The 14,740-nt window shown below is 44.1% G+C and overlaps 1 protein-coding gene across 1 annotated transcript in view; it reads right to left on the bottom strand.

The window, feature by feature from the left end:
- LOC149458734 (VPS35 endosomal protein-sorting factor-like) overlaps positions 1 to 12,334 on the bottom strand; it is a 71,855-nt gene extending 59,521 nt beyond the window's left edge. The window contains exon 1 of the mRNA XM_089681789.1: positions 12,291 to 12,334. Within this exon, the coding sequence (XP_089537915.1) occupies positions 12,291 to 12,307 (17 nt within the window). The 5' untranslated portion in view covers positions 12,308 to 12,334. The remainder of the gene's footprint in view (positions 1 to 12,290) is intronic.
- Positions 12,335 to 14,740: the final 2,406 nt, after the last annotated feature.

The raw sequence follows: 14,740 nt of genomic DNA, 5'->3' as shown, positions 1-14,740 counted from the left end.
TGTGATGCTCCTGTAAACTCACCTGGGGCAAGTAACAGGTGTGGGCAATATAGAAATCACACCTGAAAAAGCAGATAAAAAGGAGAGACGTTCACTTAACCTTTGCATTGTGTGTCTGTCTGTGCCACACTAAGCATGGACAACAGAAAGAGGAGACGAGAACTGTCTGAGGACCTGAGAACCAAAATTGTGGCAAAATATCAACAATCTCAAGGTTACAAGTCCATCTCCAGAGAACTAGATTTGCCTTTGTCCACAGTGCGCAACATTATCAAGAAGTTTGCAACCCATGGCACTGTAGCTAATCTCCCTGGTCGTGGACGGATGAGGAAAATTGATGAAAGATTGCAACGCAGAATAGTCCGGATGGTGGATAAGCAGCCCCAAACATGTTCCAAAGACATTCAAGCTGTCCTGCAGGCTCAGGGAGCATCAGTGTCAGCGCGAACTATCCGTCGACATTTAAATTAAATGAAACGCTATGGCAGGAGACCCAGGAGGACCCCACTGCTGACACAGAGACATAAAAAAGCAAGACTACAGTTTGCCAAAATGTACTTGAGTAAGCCAAAAGCCTTCTGGGAAAACGTCTTGTGGACAGATGAGACCAAGATAGAGCTTTTCGGTAAAGCACATCATTCTACTGTTTACCGAAAACGGAATGAGGCCTACAAAGAACAAAACACAGTACCTACGGTAAAATATGGTGGAGGTTCAATGATGTTTTGGGGTTGTTTTGCTGCCTCTGGCACTGGGTGCCTTGACTGTGTGCAAGGCATCATGAAATCTGAGGATTACCAAAGGATTTTGGGTCGCACTGTAGGGCCCAGTGTCAGAAAGCTGGGTTTGCGTCCAAGATCCTGGGTCTTCCAGCAGGACAATGACCCCAAACATACGTCAAAAAGCACTCAGAAATGGATGGCAAAGAAGCGCTGGAGAGTTCTGAAGTGGCCAGCAATGAGCCCAGATCTAAATCCCATTGAACACCTGTGGAGAGATCTTAAAATTGCTGTTGGGAAAAGGTGTCCTTCCAATAAGAGAGACCTGGAGCTGTTTGCAAAGGAAGAGTGGTCCAAAATTCCGGGTGAGAGGTGTCAGAAGCTTATTGATGGTTATAGGAAGCGACTGATTTCAGTTATGTTTTCCAAAGGGTGTGCAACCAAATATTAAGTTAAGGGTGCCAATACTTTTGTCCAGCCCATTTTTGGGGTTTTGTGTGACATTATGTCATATTTGCTTTTCTGCCTCTGTTTTATATTTGTTCCAATACATACAAAGGGAATAAACATGTGTATAGCAAAACATGTGTTAATGCAATACCTTTTTTGTGTGAAATACTTGATTTTCAGGAAAAATATCAAGGGTGCCAACAATTTCGGCCATGACTGTATTTCTTCCTGTGTTATTGCTATTTCCAGAGATTTTAATTGTTCTACACTTAATTTCGGTAATAGGCCTGTCTTATGTTTCTTACTTCGTCTTCTCCTATGATACCATGGGACTTCATATTGTATAACTTATTATAATATTATTTAAACACCTTTGCTATATCTTTAGTTGAATACACTAATTCAACATCATCTCTTATTTTCTCTATATAAAACTCCTAGATTTTGTTTTCCTCAGGGCCCTCATTAAAATATTTTCCTGGTCTATCTCCCCATCTATATCTTTCACTTATTTTATTAAAAACTCTCCTCTTATCCTCTTCCAGGAAATTATTTAATTCTTCTCTTTTATTTATTATACTTTGGAACCCCTCTTTTGTTACTTTATTTTTATGTATCTGTTTTAAATTACAGAGTTCACTGAAAAGTATATTTATTTTTTCCCTTCTTTCACTCTTCTTCTTTGCTCCTATTGCTATTAGAATTCTTCTAATATAAGCCTTATGAGCTTCCCACACCGTGGCTACCGACACTTCCTCAGAATCATTTTTCCTTGAAAAATTGCTCTATTTCTTTCTCAACTTTCTGATCAGTCTCTTCATCATGAAGAAGTGTCTTATTTAACCTCCATGATTTTCCTCCACTCTGCTCTTTTTCCCATAGTAATTGCATAGTGACAGGAGCATGGTCAGAAATCGACATGGTTTCTAGGTTTACTTTAACCAAAGACTCAGTGGGGTTTATTTACTAAAGCTGGAGAGTCCAAAATCAGACTCCCTTCTGCATAGAAACCAATCAGCTTCTAACCTCAGCTTGTTCAATGAAGCTTTGGCAATGAAACCTGGAAGCCGATTGGTTTCTATGCAGAAGGGAGTCTGATTTTGGACTCTCCAGCTTTAGTAAATAAACCCCAATGAGTCGATGGTAGAACAGTATGTAATCCAGTCTTGAGTAAATCTCATGTGCATGAGAATAAAACATATAATCTCGATCCTTCACGTGCTTGATTCTACATTTATCTACCAGTTGACCTTGATATAACATTTTTTTCAAAAACCTACTACCCGCTCTATGCACCAGAGAGGTCACATCCATCTGAGGATCCATACAAACATTGAAATCTCCTGCCACAATCAAACTACCTTTTTTGAAACCATTAATTTCCTCAGAATAATTTTTTAGGAATACCTCCTGGTTCTTATTCGTGCAATAAATATTTGCTAATGTACAATTTCCTGTAGTTTTTCTTTCAAAAACAGGAATCTCCCTTCCAGATCTACCAATCTCTCTTCCAACTTAAACCTTATATTTTTCGCAAATCCTATTGCCACTCCCTTTGCACGTTTAACTGGGGAATCTGCATAAAACCGCTCTTGATAGTGTCTAGATTGTAACTTCACATTTGATCTTGTACTAAAAAGGAGTCTCTTGTAGGAACACCACTGAGGAAAAGCTATGTTGAAGTTCTTTAAAGAATCCTAAATTTCTTCCCAGGACTACTTAAACCTCTAACATAAGTCACAAAGTGAATCTCTTATTTTTCTCACCTCCTCTCATCCCTCCTCCTCTCTCCTTCTCTTCCCCATCGTTCTCTAAAGTTTCTCCAAAATAGTGTACCTCCAACTATCCCACATAATCTAAGGCTGCCAACTAACCCCCCATACCCTCCCCCACACCTCCCATCCCCTCCCTTTTTAGGCCAATATTTTGCTTATGAACCATTCGTGGTCCTAATCCCACTCTTGATTCCACTTTAGGGTGTAACTCTAAACATGCACAGCTTATCTCATTTACCCTCCCCCAGTGTACCGCCAAGACAAGGAGAGAAAAAAAAAAAAACCCATCACACACACCCACCCAAAACCCCACTACCACCTCCCCCTCTCCTCCTCCACACGCCCCCCCAGACCCCCCTCCTATGCTACCTGCCACCTCTCCCCCACTCAGGAATATCTATATTTTGCAACTCAAGTCTCTCACAGAAGTCTCTCAGTTCTTCAGGAAACTTTATTCTTGCAGATAGTCCATTTTTCCACCCGATTAAACATGCTGAGAACCCCCAGCGATGTCAAACACCCTGCTTCTTCATTTGTTCTACCAATGGTTTCAAGATTTTCTCTCTCGAGAGTCTCTACAGAGAGATCAGCAAAGATCTGTACATTTGTTTCACCATATTTTATAACATCTCTTCCTTTCATCCTTTTCCAGATCTCCTCTTTATCCCGATAGTAGAGGAATTGAGCAATAACATCTCTCGGTCTTCCTTTTCCTCCTCGAAGTAATTTTTTCGATTCTGTACACCCCAATTTTATAGGGTTCTGCTGCAGATCTGTCCATTATAGTGTCAAACATATTCTCTATCATTTCCCTCAGGTCTTCTCCTTGAGAAATCTCTAGTGGGCCACGTATTCCTTAAATTGCATCTTCTGTTCCTATTTTATTGGTCTTCCAATTTATATAACAGATTTCTTTGTTCTTTTTTCATTTCCACCATTTTGTTTTCTAAGGTCTGTATCTCTTAAGTATGCTTATTTGTGTTTTCTTCCACTCTAGAAAGAACCTGCCCCAGTTCTTTATGTAACTTTAACATCTCTTTTTTTTATAGTTGTTTCCAGACCTTTAAACATTTCTGCTATTTCGGATTTAGTCAGCAACTGTGAATCTTGATCTTGCAAATTCTGCGGAACATTTATTTTCTCAATATCTGCTTCTTCCAGATTTTGCCTAATATTAGACATTGCCAGGTATATTCTGGGGCTCTCACCACTGTTCTCCATCCCACTCTGCCTCTCAGCGGTCTGTTTATCCTGCCCGAGGATATATTTCTTAATTGAGCATGAAATGGGGGCCTTTGACCCGCCTCCTTTTATTGCTTTGTTCTTCATTTTAATATACTTCCAGTGTCCAATATCTAACAGAATCAATAATCCACTCCTCCTTTTAAGTATTCCACTTCTTCTTTTCTCCTATCTCCCTCATTAACCCCCAACAAGATCTAACTTGCTCTCCTTTACTTCTTCCTTTTTTCTCTTCTTTCCCTCCTTCCTGTCCACTATTTGGATATATTTCAGATACGTTTAAATACAAGACCCTCTTTCATCTCCGTTAAGTCCCTGGAGTGCAGCCCCTGCTCCTTTAACCATCCATATTTACTTCAATCTTCAATTTAACACTTAACATATAGCACAGTCCATTCTCTTCTGCTGCTCTCACTCACCCTTTTAGCTCTCATTTCTTCACTTCTGGAGGGGGTGGCGTCTGGCGGTCTCATCGGCAGAGGGGTTGTAAAAGAGGGTCCCTCCAATTCAGCAGGCTTTCCAGGGTATATCACTTCTGCAACTATATTTTTATAGTCAATCCATGCCACCTAGAAACTGCTTTTTATTGCTAGTACTAGGAGCTGAGCTTATGTATCAGTACTGGGACAGTGTTGGCCGGAGTTCCCATCATTTAAAATTTTCCATGTACTCCAGCTCCAAGAAGGAGATCAGGCTAAGGAGGTGCAGGAGACTGGGGAGAGAGGGAGACAGGGGAGAAAGGGGAGCTTAGTGCTACATGACCTCTCTGTGCCGTATACCGGCCGGCGTCTCTCTCCTTAGATTCCCCTGCAGCGGTCACATGATCAGCCGGCGTCCTCCGCGCCTCGGGCTCTCCTCGACACACACACCTCCCAGCACACCGAGGGTCCACAGGCTTCAGGCCGGATACCGGAGCTCACCCACGGGACACGGCAGCAGGCAAGTCCCCTCCTCCTTCCCGGCTACACCCCCTCCTCCATTAAAGCCTGTTTGGCAAGACGCTGGAGGAGCCTGGGTTCGGGAGATTTTACAGCAATGTCCCGTTCAGCACCATACTCAGGCTCCTCCCCCCACCCTCCAAGGAATTTGATAAGAAGCATGGTGAGTATTTTGCAGATCTCGTTTGTTGCCACAAGATTTTGGAAAATGAAGAAAAAAAATAAATAAAAACCAAAAACAATTTATTTTCTTTTTTATATTTCAAAATCTCGTGAGAAAAAAATTATTTCTGCAAAATACTCACAATGCCTCTTTTTAAATTCCTTGGGGTGTCTACTTTCCAAAAAGGGGTCATTTGGAGGGGTTTGGTGCTATCCTGGCATTTCAGGGCCTTTGAAACTGAAGGTAGTGAGGAAGTGAAATGAAGTTACACACCTTCAGGCTTTCAAAGTGGTCATTGGATTTCAGGCTCCTGTATGTGGCTAGGCTTCCAAGAAGTCTCACACATGTGGTATCCCCATACTTGTTAGAAGTAGCAGAATGTAATTCCACATATACCCATGGCTTGTGCGAGAAATAAATCATTTAAATGACGTTGTGTAAAAGAAGAAAAAAAAAAGTTTGTCATTTTCCAGAAACTTGTGGAAAAAATAAATCTTCCGTGGACTCAATATGCCTCTCAGCAGATAGCTTACGGTGCCTACTTTCCGAAAAGGGGTCATTTGGGGGTGTTTGCACTATCCTGGTATTTTAGCACCTCAAGAAATGTGATAGGCAGTCAGAAAGTAAAAGCTGTGTAAATTCCATTATCTATACCATAGTTTGTAGATGCTATAACTTTCACACAAAGCAATCAATATACACTTGAGATTTTGTTTCAACCAAAAACATGTAGCAGAATACATTTTGGCCACAATTTATGACGAAATCTTAGTTTTTTTGGATTTTTTTTTATAACAGAAATGAGAAAAAAAATAATTTTTCCAAACAAATTTCTAAAATATTTTTGTTTATAGCGCCAAAACTAAAAGGCACACAGGTGATCAAATACCACCAAAAGAAAGCTCTATTTGTGTGCAAAAAAGGATATAAATTTCATTTATGTACCGTATTGCATGACCACGCAATTGTCTGTTAAACTAGTGCAGCACTGTATAGCAATAAAAATGGCGTAAATTGCAGTACCTATACCATAGTTTGTAGACGCTATAACTTAAAAGCAATCAATATACACTTAGTGGGATTTTTTTTTTTTACCAAAAACATGTAGCAGAATACATTTTGGTCTAAATTTAACTTTGAGTTTACTATATATTTTTTTTATAGCCGAAAGCAAAAAATATTGTTTTTCTTCAAAATTTTCAGTCTTTTTTTGTTTATAGCATGAAAAATAAAAAGCGCACAGGTGATCAAATACCACCGAAAGAAAGCTCTATTTGTGTGAAAAAAGGACGTAAATTTCGTTTGGGTACTGCATTGCATGACCACGCAATCATCAATTGAAATAATGCAGCGCCGAGTAGCAAAAAGAGGCCTGGTCATTAAGTAAATCCTCTACAGGGCAAGTGGTTAAAGTGTAAAAAGAATTACCAATAAGAACACTGACTGTTATGACTCAGCTTCAGCTAGTGGTGGAGTTTAAAAGCAGTATAGATTACCGTATAGCAGAGCAGGGTGAATTAGCATTCATACATAGCATGGGCGATAGTACAGATGGATATTGCTTGCAGACATTTACCATATAGCAGAGCGAACAATTAGCATGCACATTTCAAGTCGCACATGAAATCGCCAAAGATATCGCAGGAACATTTTTTTCAAAATTTGTGCAGCACCACAAAGTGGGAGTCACACTGATATGGATATTTCCAAAGGAACAAATAGGGTGCGACTTGTCATATGATTTTGAACGGCCAAATCACATCACATGTCAAATCGAATTGTGTGTAAACAGGGGTTAAGAGATGTGCCCATTTCATAACAGACATGGCAAGGCATGCCTGTGACCTAAAACAAGTTGCTTATCCCTCTGGTGAAATAGATAGGGGCAAAAAATCAGCCGTGACAATACAAATTGTAGCCACCACATATGAATTACCATTACAAGGTAATGCAAACACACGACAACTGAAAGTGTTATATGATAGCATACCCTCACACCTGAACATCAGAAATACCCTTACGCCAGCCGCAGATTCTAGTCCTCTTAAAGCAAGGTTTGCACAAGAAATGCATCATTCCTATAGGAGTCAAAAAGCTATTACAACCTCCACATTCTTAATAGTCTAGACCAGGGGTGGGCAAACTTTTTGACTTGAGGGCCGCAATGGGTTCATATATTGGACCCGGGGGCCGGACCAAGAGTAGATGAATTATGTGTATGTGTCATTCATAGTAAGTATAGTAATATTCCCCCATAGTAAGCATAGTAATTAATCCCCCATATAGTAATTCATACCCCATAGTAATTCATCCCCCCATATAGCAATTCATCCCCCCATATAGCAATTCATCCCCCCATATAGTAATTCATCCCCCCATAGTAATTCATCCCCCATATAGTAATTCATCCCCCATATAGTAATTCATCCCCCCATATAGTAATTCATCCCCCCATATAGTAATTCATCCCCCCATATAGTAATTCATCCCCCATATTAAGTCCCCAAGTCCCCCCATGTCAATTCACTTACCTTTGCTCCGCGCGTTCCTCTCGACGTATTCCCGCGCCGTTCCGGTGTAGCATGAAAATCTGTCTCCTATGAGGATCTGTCCCCCTCGACGTATCTGCGCATGTGCCAGTTTCAGGCATTAGCAGCCGATCGGCGATCTCCGGTACATGCGCACATACGTCGAGGGGGACATATCCTCATAGGAGACAGATTTTCATGCAACACCGGTCTTCAGGGCGGACTGTGAGAGGAGCCTAGCGGGAGCCTAGCTCCGCGGGCCGGATTAAAAGGTCCGCCGGGCCGTATACGGCCCGCAGTTTGCCCATTGCTGGTCTAGACCATCTGATATGAGCTTACCTTAGAAAGTGTAGTTCTGGAAGTACAGATTAACCCCCAGTCCAGCCTGCCTAAGGGCTTGTTCACACTTGGCTGTTTTACCAACGCTTGCCAAACGCCCCTATAGCGATTGGCAAGCGTTGGTCCGGCGTTTGCGGAGCATTTTAACGCGCCGCATGCGCAGTTTAGCGGCGGTTGCTAGGCGTTTGCCGAGCGTTAAAAATTCCACACAAACACCTATAATGCAGTTTGAATGGCGTTACCGCTCCGCAAACGCCCCAGCCGGCCGGGCGTTTGCAGAGCGGCACCATAGACTAGAAAAGGAGGCTTCAACGCCTCCTGACTCAACCAGAGGCATCCGTTTTGCCGCGACGCAAATGCTCCCGTTAGAACAGCACCATGTGCTGTAATGTGCAGAATTGGCAGAGGCGTTTGGGAAGCGGTAAAAACGCTTCCCAAACGCCTCTTTGCCACCTGCACACAACTCTAGTGTGAACGTAGCCCAAGACTACATTGTTCCGTACCTTGCTCCCCTTGCTCTATAGAGGGAAGGTTTAAATAGAACTATAGGAAAAGCTTCTTTACCCATATTGTAATGAATAAAGGAGGGTTAGAACCGCTGTCAATGTTTTTTTTTCTTTTGCCATCGGTGTCCTACTGGGGAGATTTACCTTCACTTCCTGTCCCATAGCCAGAAACAGGAAGTGAGAGGAAACCCCTACAGATTATGGGAATCTCTTGCCGCCACGACCCCCCCAGGTCTGGTGAGTAGTGTCCTATGTAGAAGATTTACCTATTATTTTTCTGGGAACAACCCAAAATTTGTTTCTTTTACTTTCAATAACTATGATAAACAGGAAAAAAAGAAAATGAATCTTAACAGGTGCATAGGAAGTAATACAAAACAAGGTATGCTAATCCACTCTAATCAAAGCTAGAAAACTGCCTTTGGTGATACTTTAAAAGCGGTTGTAAAGGCTGAAGGTTTTTTTGCCTTAATACATTCAGGTAGAATACCTTCAGTGCTCACCTCTACCCCTTTTCCACTGTCTCCCGCTGCTCTCAGTCACAGCCAGTGAGCAGGGGGAAGGGCTGAGACACACACACACACACACACACACACACACACACACACACACACACACACACACACACACACACACACACACACACACACACACACACACACACACACACACACAGTGTCAATGGTCATTCAGAACAAGCTCGGGAATGAGCCCACATGAGTGTCCACCAGAGCAAGCAGCTTGCACTGGGGGCACTCAGCAGAGGAGTTCTGCTTTCTCTCCCCCCCCCTCCCCCACCCAGCACCTCACTCACCGCCCACGAGATTGCCAATCACTTCCAAAACAAGATTGACGCAATCCGTAAGGACATTGTCAACTCACAATCCACCTCTCCACCCAGCCTCCAGCCTTCCTTCAACCCCTCACCCCTCCCCATACCTCATAGTCGCACTACCCCCCACTATCATCACCTCCCCAACACTCCGCTCCTTCAGCCCAACTACCCCCGAGGAGGTCTCTAAGGTCTTCACTGAAGCCCGCCTCACCACCTGCCCCCTGGACCCTATCCCCTCACAGCTCCTCCAGTCACCCCCCCCCTCCCCTCCATCATTCGCTCCCTCACCCACATCTTCAATCTCTCCCTCTCCACCGGCACCTTCCCCTCCCCTGTAAAGCACGCACACATCACCCCCATACTCAAAAAACCCTCCCTTGACCCCACTAATCTTAACAACCTTAGACCCATCTCCTTGTTGCCCTTCACTCCTTGAGCACCTGGTCTACAATCGCCTAAGCGCCCACCTCACTGATAACAACCTCCTTGACCCCCTACAGTCTGGCTTCTGTTCCCTGCACTCCACCGAAACCACCCTACTTAAAATCACCAACAACCTGCTAACTGCCAAAACCAATGGCCACTATTCTATCCTCCTGCTCCTCGACCTCTCTGAGGCCTTCGACACTGTTGACCACCCTCTCCTCCTTGCCAAACTGCACTCCCTTGGCATCAAGGATGCTGCTCTCTCCTGGTTCTCCTCCTACCTTTCCCAAGGCTCCTTCAGCGTCACCTACAACACTGCCACCTCCCCCTCTCTGTCCTCGGGCCCCTCCTCTTCTCCATCTATACCTCCTCCCTTGGCAAACTTATTCACTCCCACGGCTTCAATTACCACCTCTATGCCGACGACACCCAAATTTACCTCTCCACCCCCCACCTCACCCCCTCACTCTCTGCCCGCATCGCCCACCTCCTAAACAACATATGAGACTGGATGTCGCTCCATTTCCTCAAACTTAACCTATCCAAAACAGAGCTCCTGATCTTCCCCCCCCATCCTCTCCATCACTACTAACAACGCCACCATCTCTCCCACCCCACACGCCAAAGTCCTGGGTGTCACCCTGGACTCCCACCTCTCCTTCCTACCCCACATCCAACTGCTATCTAGATCTTGCAGGCTCCACCTCTGCAACATCTCCAAGATACGCACATTCCTCACCCCAGACACCAAACAACTCGTACACTCCATCATCTCACGCCTGGACTATTGCAATTCCCTTCTCACTGGCCTACCCAAACAAACGCTATCCCCACTCCAGTCAATCCTAAACTCAGCGGCTAGACTCATCCACCTCACCAACTGCTCCACATCTGCCTCCCCCCTCTGCCAATCCCTTCATTGGCTCCCGATTGCCCAACGCATCAAATTCAAACTACTAACTCTGACCTACAAAGCCATTTACAATGCCGCCCCGAACTACATAACTGACCTGATACCCAAATACTACCCTACCCGTGCCCTCCGCTCCTCACAGGACCTCCTATTCTCTAGCTCCCTGGTCTCCTCCTCCCACGCCCGATTGCAGGACTTCCCCCATCCTCCGGAACTCCCTACCCCAATCCATCAGACTGTCACCTACCCTCCTCACCTTCAGGTGCACACTGAAAACCCTCCTCTTCAGGGAAGCCTACCCCAACATCACCTAACACCCGACCTCGCCTAACAACTAAACTCCTCCACTCCTCCCACTACTCCATCCCCCACAGCCATCTCCTCCTGTACCACCTTCCCCTCCCTCCTAGATTGTAAGCACGAAAGAGCAGGGCCCTCGAACCCCTTGTGTAGTGTATTGTTACTGTCTTGTCTCATGTTCTGTCCCCCTTGCTACTGCACAGCGCTGAGCATACCCTTTGGCGCTATATAAATACTGTATAATAATAATAGTACACATTTACCAAAAAGTTGCCAATGCAAATAGTGGGTGTCTGCAGATAAAAACAAAAACATTACATAATGCCCTTGACATAGGTGTAGAACATTTACATACCTCCTGAAGTCTGACTAGAAAACTCCCATGGCGTTGCTAGGTGAGGCCTAGTCATTACTGTGCCTAGTCATTACTGTTCACCTCCACCATCACAGGAGTGAGCTCTGAGCTACTGCATCAGGGGAGAGAGAGAATATGAGGGGCTTTGATTCAGAGAAAAGAGATCACTCCTGTGATGGTGTGAGCAGTAATGACTAGGCCTCACTTAGTAATGTCCCAGGAGTATTCCAGTCAGGCTTCATGAGGTACATAAATGGGCCACACCTATAACAAGGGTATGATTCAACTTTAATCAGAAACACACAGTTCGTTATTTATCCACAGTCAATCCTTATCTGCATACCTTCCAGTAAAGGTGAACAATTAAAAAAAAATAATAAAACTGTGTGCTTCAGAGCAACTGCAGAATACAAAAGTGAAGCCAGAGCAGGGGTAACAATTGCAAAAGTGCACGTCAGGGGCTAACCCTGGCGGCAAGTGGGACACTCACACTTTCCGGCTTTTACACTTAATTTAAGGTAGAAGATAAAGGGTAGAAGGTAAGGAAATCAGGAATACAGAAGCTGTGCAGCTATGTGGTAGTGAGCGATCCAAAGTATATCTATCGGTACTGAGAAACTAGCCCTCCCGATATGTGAAAAACTGAACAAACGTGAAATGCAAACCAAGAACTCTAGTATTTTATTACCATAATTCTAAAGAAAAGAAGCACACGCTCACTAACCCGCCGCTAAAATTGACACCTTTTTTTAATACCTGTAAGTATATAAACCAGCACAAACACGGAGAAAAAAATCTCACCACTGTCTAGAAGCCATCTTCTTCGTCACATGACTGCTACGTCGTCATCATTTACTTATATGTCTAGCCATATTGTGGTTGGCAAAGTTTTTGCGTGCTGACGCTGACATCCACAACTTGCGCATGCGTTCAACACTTTCTAGTTATCTATCTTGCGGAGATGTGCTGGTTGCTGGGAAGTGAGATCAAATGTTCTTTATACGTATTTATCTGTTTTATTATGCCTGTTAGCTGGTACATAAGCCACAGTAAGCCTTAGAGTTCACTGTCAATTGTCTGCAATATTTACTGGCAAGCTGTCACTGAGCAGCAGGAGCAGGCAGTTGCACACTAGGTAAGCAACCTATTGACACTAACATGAGGGAATTTGGCACACTGGCAAAGGTAGGCTTATCACACACAGTGAGGTGGTCCACCTTTCTTTTTTTTTTCTCAGCAGTGTAGGGGATTGGGGTGCAATGGAATCTTACTGAGGATACAGTGCTTAAATATTTATTCAAATATAATAGTTGCCAACAGTCCCGAAATGTCATGGATGCTCATGAATTTGTGACAGCTATCCTGAGCAGACCTTGTCCCAGGTTGAGTCCAGAAAATCAAGGTCATGGACAGCAGAGCTGATGACTTTTTAACTTTAATGCCGATGGCTCTATGATGGCTGCCACTGGCAAAACAAATGCTACCGCGGCGCAGGTAACAATCACATTCTGTGCACAGATCCCTCCTCTGGTTGGGTACTGTCCTACTTTGATGCCAGGAAGTTATGCCCACCTGTTTCTGTGATTGGTTGGTACTCATATATTGTAAAGCTCTGAGCAAACTGTTGGCGCTATATAAATCCTGTATAATAATAATAATGAGGGGCCTGGCCAGCTGAAGTGTGATTGCGCCAGCCCGCCTTTAGCCTCATCAGTTGCATGAGCATGTGTGAGGCAGAGGAAGCTGCAGTTACTCCGGTGGACCAGAGCTTTTCAGTGACACAGGAAAGTGGCTGATCCAACCAGAGAGGAGGTGAAGAGGCACAAGAGGACACTGATGAGACCCAACCAGAGGACTCAGGAGGTGCAGGCAACCTGAATGGATGACAACCTGACCAGAGGACTCAGGTAAAATTGCTGAGTTTTTAGGAGTGGAGGTTGGGTAATCTGCAACATGGGGATGGCTGTGATAAGGGAATGTCCATTTTTTTTTTCTTTTTTGGGGGGAAGCAGCGAGTGGGGTAGAGTGCTTCATGGGGATGGCATAGTTGCCAACAGTCCTGAAATGCCCAGGACAGTTCTGAAAATTTGACTGATGTCCCGCTCAGAGCTTGTCCTGGGCAGAATCCCAAAAATTTAGCTCTGTCACAGACAATTCTGAGACATGCCGGTTAACTGTATTGAAAATTGTTGCAGCCCCCAGTTGAATCAAAACAGAGACACACTCACAGTCAAAGAGATCCCTACCTCTTCCACCTTCAGAAAGTCAGGTGCTGCCTGCCTGTTTGCGGATTGGTCAGTCATGAGTGAGGGGACGTGGCCACTCAAGGATGATCTCTGCTTTGATTCACCTGGGTGCCACAACCATTTTCAGTACCGTTAACCGGCACGTCTCAGAGCTGTCTGTGATAGAGCAAGCATCGCGCCAGCCCAACTTGAGCCTTGAGGTGCAACACCATGTATGAGGCAGGAGGAGACTGCAGCAGAGCTGACCCAATCGGAGGTATGTTTGGAACTGTAAATTTGGGTTCTTCCTGGATCTCTGTGGGGAAGATCATGATGGCTGGGGGTCGGTCTCTTTCTCTCTCTCTCTCTCGTCACCTCCATGTCTTCTCCATTCTGTACACAGAGTATGTGCACAGCATATAACTGAACTTATTTTAAACTGCGGTAGTCTCGGTTTGGATGAGTATTTGGGTACCATGTAGTAAGCTACCCACTCATCCTTGCTTATGTCTTTGGAAAGCTGGAACTGGTTCCAATTGGTAGACAGCTGAAAATTGGGCTTAGAAGTTCATTCTGGTAGAAAAAAGACATATCAGTGGCTGAAATTATTTTCTTGCTGTTGTAAGGGACAAGTGATGCTTGAATCTGTCACATCATTTGGTATTTTCATGGCATGTGGACACACGTCTGGATGAACGCAAACATTAGTCTGTTTAATTTTCATTTAGGCCCATGTACTTTATAATTTTAGGCAAATCCTAAGAGGGACATGGATATACAGGATGGTATATAAGACAGCTCCTGTACATGGATGAATAGGATGGTATATAAGAGAGGACCATGGATTCTGGTTCTTAACACCATAGATCTGAAAGTAGATATACAGTCAGGTCCATAGATATTGGGACATCGACACAATTCTAACATTTTTGGCTCTATACTCCACCACAATGGATTTGAAATGAAACGAACAAGATGGGCTCTAACTGCAGGCTGTCAGCTTTAATTTGAGGGTATTTACATCCA

The sequence above is a fragment of the Staurois parvus genome, unplaced genomic scaffold, assembly GCF_062004578.1.
Source record: "Staurois parvus isolate SC_StPar_1 unplaced genomic scaffold, SC_StPar_1.0 ptg000278l, whole genome shotgun sequence".
Classification (NCBI taxonomy): domain Eukaryota; kingdom Metazoa; phylum Chordata; class Amphibia; order Anura; family Ranidae; genus Staurois; species Staurois parvus.
This window is presented reverse-complemented; position numbering and strand designations above follow the sequence as displayed.